This window comes from Priapulus caudatus, unplaced genomic scaffold (assembly GCF_000485595.1).
Source record: "Priapulus caudatus unplaced genomic scaffold, Priapulus_caudatus-5.0.1 Scaffold715, whole genome shotgun sequence".
NCBI classification, from domain to species: Eukaryota; Metazoa; Priapulida; class Priapulimorpha; order Priapulimorphida; family Priapulidae; genus Priapulus; species Priapulus caudatus.
Genome location: NW_014577776.1, coordinates 40,019 through 45,724, shown reverse-complemented (window position 1 = coordinate 45,724; position 5,706 = coordinate 40,019). Strand labels below are relative to the sequence as shown.

The 5,706-nt window shown below is 41.1% G+C and overlaps 1 protein-coding gene across 1 annotated transcript; it reads left to right on the top strand.

Annotated features, from left to right (window-relative positions):
- Nucleotides 1-3,863: 3,863 nt before the first annotated feature.
- LOC106813015 (leucine-rich repeat-containing protein 15-like) lies at nt 3,864-5,163 on the top strand. Its single transcript, XM_014817059.1, has 3 exons — nt 3,864-4,127; nt 4,469-4,643; nt 4,873-5,163. Exons 1-3 carry the CDS (start codon nt 3,864-3,866, stop codon nt 5,016-5,018), a joined length of 585 nt encoding a protein of 194 aa, XP_014672545.1. The 3' UTR covers nt 5,019-5,163.
- The last annotated feature ends 543 nt before the right edge of the window (nt 5,164-5,706 follow it).

Sequence of the window (5,706 nt, the reverse complement as noted above, 5' to 3'; positions counted from 1 at the left end):
GTGTGTGTGTGTGTGTGTGTGTGTGTGTGTGTGTGTGTGTGTGTGTGTGTGTGTGTGTATGTGTGCGTTTGAGTTCGTGCGCGCGTGCGTCTGTGCGTGCGGGCGTGTGTGCGTACGTGCGTGCGTGCGTGCAAGCGTGCGTGAGTGAGTGGATGCATACGCACTTGCGTATGTATACATTTATTTGTTTGTTATTTAATTTTTAATTATTTATTTATTCATTCATTTATTTACGCTTCCACAGTACCTCGATTTGTCAAATAATGCCATCGAGTATATTGCACCGGGAACATTCAAAGATACAGATGAACTCTTAATGCTAGACCTCGCCTCCAACCATCTGTACACGGTCTCAGCAGGAACCTATGCCGGCCTCAAGAAGATTAGCACGATACAACTTGAATACAACCGGATTTCGAGCATTGCTGCTGGAGCCTTTGAGGGCGCAGCGACAGCATATAGGGTTAACATATATAACAACAACCTCGTCACCATCGCAGCTGACACATTCAGAGGACTGAGTAGCGTGGGGGTACGTTCAGACACTCGTAGTCGAGTCAGTGATACGTGGTATTGTAAGAGCGTTAACACAGCCGAAAAGCATTATTGAATCTTTGTAGATGCTTATTATCAAGAGCGTATAAAGAAGCCCTTCTTTAAGAAAGAATGCCTTTTTTTATAAAGAAGATCTTCTTTATACGCTCTTTTTATTATTCGAGTTACTGTCGTGGTTGTGTGTCGAAGATAGTCTAGTAACGTCACCACATCGACTTAGTCATTAATCTTATCTATTCCATATTGTTTGCATGTGTATTATATTGCACCATTCTGTCGATCAAATCATTGTTAATTTTTTATTACATTTTCACATCAGAATATTGTGATTGCTAATAATGCGATAAGCTTCATCGAACCTGGCGGTTTCCATGGGTTGCCAATGATCACGTTTATCGGTTTGTGGAACAACGAGCGCTTGACATCTATCGACAAGGACGTGTTTAATCTGACTGAACTCACATCCCCATATGGAGTATTCGTTGACCTCTACGGCAAGTGTGGTCGTTCTTTGTTATTAACATTCTGTTTATTTATTAAATGTGGTTTGTTTTGTCACACTTCGTGTATTAATTGTACCTTTATACGCGTGCACGTATCGTCACGTACGCAACAATCGTCCGCAGCGAATGATTACGTGGGTAGAACTACCTGTAAAGCTGCATGCTATGTGCATTCTGCGAGCTTGAAAAGTTCACACTTACACTGTAATTTGCATTACAGGTTGCAAATTGGATTGCCAATGTGACATTGACTGGCTTAACGAGGCTCCATTTACTACTTCGAATGCCTATTGCGCAACTCCACCGGAACTGTCCACAATCGAACTGCCGTCTTTAAAATGCGTGAATGGTCTGATGGTTCCTATATAGGTTACCGAAAGAGTTGACGGATGTATTTGATTATGTGTAAATGCACAGAACATAAATTTAAAAAATTGCGGCGAGCAATATACAAAGTGAAGGTATTATATGCAGTTGTAGATTTATGCTTCGGGACTTAATTTGAAAAGGAAAAAAAGAAAATATGCGTGCTGGTTATATATGCGTCGCGGTTAAGACGCCCTGCATAAGTAAGAGGATGGTGAGCATGTAAGTTAGGCAAACAATTAATTACCCCCGTCCGCGACGTTTTATCATTGCTATATGACTATACAGCTTCTTTTTAAACGTTGTTAAACCATAGATATAGAATGAATCTTCATTATATATCTATGGTTAAACTAATGATGGAATCGAGAAATGATAAACTGCCGAAAGGTCTACTGTCTCCCTCTATTTGCGAGAGACGTTTGTTTGCCCGTACTTAGTATCACATCTAAAACAAAAAGCGGATTTTTTTACAGCGGAACTTATGTTTTCACAAATACTGACTATCAAAATTAAACATGTAAAATATTGGCAAATTTATCTGCGAATAAATTCCTGTTGTTCGAAGTTTTTCGCCTGCAGTTGGGATCCTGATAAAAACTTTAAGTTGGTGAATTCTTATATATTCCTTTAAATATTCTTGAAATTTCTGCCTGGGTCATATCTGACGTAAAATATTTAAAGGTCTATATCTGTAGAAATCTAGAAATATAATATTCTATAGCTATAAAAAAAATCAAGATAGTACTAGTAGTAGTAGTAGAGGCTAGCCGCTAAACTCACATTCACAGGCACTTGGGAGCGTTTCAATAAAATAGAATGCTAAATAAATACGAAATCTATTTACATACTACCAAAGTTTTGCACTGTTTCTCTACTCTCTTTCACCTATTATTGCCGGCAATTTCCTGTAAATTCCGTCCAAATGCTCATCTGCAACCATGTCTGCAACACACGCTGGCTGCCGCACGCTAGCGGCTAAGCCTAGCTGCTGCACACTTTTCAATTTTTTTTCAATTTAAAAATGTTTATTCACGCATTACAATATACATACATAATATAACTGGTTATATTACTTTCAGAATTGCGTAGTAGTGCGAATGTCCTGTGAAGTCGACAGCGTAAAGGTGGCAGCGTTGAAGCAGAGATAGAGTAGTAGACGTAGACGTAGTCACAGAATCGTTGTTTCACATAAACTTTTATTAGTAACTACACATAGAAAATATATACATACGGCAACCTAGGTGGGTGACCGTGCCTATAGGTCCCGTCGTTTCCGTTTTCGTCTATCTCTCTACATCGTCGTATCTCTTCTGGGTAATTAACTCTTCCTGGTCCTTCGTAACTCCGGGTCTCAATGAAACGAAACTACAAGCATACGTTTACACAGTATATCAACAGAAACGTGCGAAGCACGTAATATTACGTGGTACGCAGCCAAGTGGTTAACGAGTGGCACGACCTACCAGCCCAATGAGATCTATCTATATTTTTAACTTTGGAGTCCGTACAAAATGTGTGTGTGTGTGTGTGTGTGTGTGTGTGTGTGTGTGTGTGTGTGTGTGTGTGTGCTCGCGCGCGCGTGCGTGTGTGTGTATTTCACTGTGTACTTGCCAAACAAATGGTAACGTGTAACGTGTAACGGTGTGTTACGTGTAAGCATGATTGTACATGTATTTGTATTGAGATCTCAACCATAAAAAAACAAACATGTGCAACAACTAAACTCTCCATATAACACCTTACACATAACACTACTGGTAACACATGCATGCATCACAGTCACTAAGCCCGCGCCTAGCGCGGGTTCCAGCTAGTGTATATTATATAACTCACCCAGTACAACGAGTAGAGTGCATAGAGTGATGAGAAGGAGAGTTGGCTGCTTCATCGTTGGAATGTAGATGATATCTCACCAGATGCAAGTCAGTCTATCAGATATCCACGTATATAGACGCAGCTAGATGTAACCGACTACGTATGTACGTGCGTGCGTGCGTGCGTGCGTACGTGCGTGCGTGCGTGTCGTGGAATCACCTGGTTGTATGTATGATCTGGATTTCACATCGTTATATATATATATATATGTGTGTGTGTGTAATTATGTGTAACGCAGAGTCACGTGGTTGTATTGTCGTGTGTGTGTCTGGGGGAGGGGATGCGTTGTGTGTGTGCACGTGCGTGCGTGCGTGCGTGTGTGTGTGGGTGTGTGTTTGTACGTGCGTACGTGTGTGCGTGCGTGTGTGGGTGTGTATGTGTGTGTGTACGTGCGTACGTGTGCGTGGTGTGTGTATGTGTGTGTGCGTGCGTGTGCGTGCGTGCATGCGTGCGTGCGTGCGTGTATGTGCGTGTGCGTGCGTGCATGCGTGCGTGNCATTTATTCATTTATTCATTTATTTATTTACGCTTCCACAGTTCCTCTATTTGTCGCATAATGCCATGGAGTACATTGCACCGGGAACATTCATAGATCTAGATGAAATCACAGCACTATACCTCAACTACAACCATCTGTACACGGTCTCAGCAGGAACTTTTGCCGGCCTCAAGAAGCTTAACAAGATACAACTTGATGACAACCGGATTTCGAGCGTTGCTGCTGGAGCCTTTGAGGGCGCAGCGGCAGCAAGAAAAGTTTGGATATCTAACAACAACCTCGTCAACATCGCAGCTGACACATTCAGAGGACTGAGTAGCGTGAGGGTACGTTCAGACACCCGTAGTCGAGTCAGTGATACGTGGTATTGTAAGAGCGTAAACACAGCCGAAAAGCATTATTAAATCTTTGTAGATGCTTATTATCAAGAGCGTATAAAGAAGGCCTTCTTTAAGAAAGAATGCCTTTTTTATAAAGAAGACCTTCTTTATACGCTCTTGTTATTATTCGAGTTACTGCCGTGGTTGTATGTCGAAGATAGTCTAGTAACGTCACCACATCGACTTAGTCATTAATCTTATATATTCCATATTGTTTGCCTGTGTATTATATTGCACCATTCTGTCGATCAAATCATTGTTAATTTTTTATTACATTTTCACATCAGAACATTTATATAAATGGTAATGCGTTAAGCTTCATCGAACCTGGCAGTTTCCATGGGTTGCCAATGATCCAGTATATCAATTTGTCGAACAACGAGCGCTTGACATCTATCGACAAGGACGTGTTTAATCTGACTGAACTCACATCCACATATAGAGTAACCGTTCCCCTAGGAGGCAAGTGTGGTCGTTCTTTGTTATTAACATTCTGTTTATTTATTAAATGTGGTTTGTTTTGTCACACTTCGTGTATTAATTGTACTTTCATACGCGTGCACGTATCGTTACGTGCGCAACAATCGTCCGCAGCGAAGGACTACGTGGGTGGAACTACCTGTAAAGCTGCATGCTATGTGCATTCTGCGAGCTTGAAAAGCTCACACTTACACTGTAATTTGCATTACAGGTTGCAAATTAGATTGCCAATGTGACATTGACTGGCTTGACGAGGCTCCATTTACTACTTGGAATGCCTATTGCGCAACTCCACCGGAACTGTCCACAATCGAACTGCCGTCTTTAAAATGCGTGAATCTGATGGTTCCTATATAGGTTACCGTAAGAGGTGACGAATGTATTTTATTATGTGTAAATGCACAGAACATAAATTTAAAAAATTGCGGCAAGCAATATACAAAGTGAAGGTATTATATGCAGTTGTAGATTTATGCTTCGGGACTTAATTTAAAAAGGAAAATAAATGAAAATATGCGTGCTGGTTATATATGCGTCGCGGTTAAGACGCCCTGCATAAGTAAGAGGATGGTGAGCATGTAAGTTAGAAAAACAATTAATTACCCCAACGACGTTTTATCATTGCTATATGACTATACAGCATCTTTTTAAACGTTGTTGAACCATAGATATAGAATGAATCTTAAATGGATGTTAAACTAATGATAGTGTAATGCTGAATGAAAAGTTCGATGAATAAATGATGAAGAAGGTATCCAAAACTTGTGTGGTAACCGGAATAAACTTTAATAACTTGCACAGTGTAGTCACAACTTTCACAAAGACAGCACAACGCGCACACGCGCGTGAGCGCGTGTGCTCACTCCCGCAATCACAACCAGAATCCCTTTCTTGACTCCTACATCTCTCTCCTATATATTCCCCCCAAACCTTCTATACATCCTGCGCGCAATTGTACCCGTTCTCCCAGACCGCGTCCTACCCCCATTTCACAATGACCCTAGAAACTGCCTAACCTAAAAACACGCTTATCCAATTCCCTGTA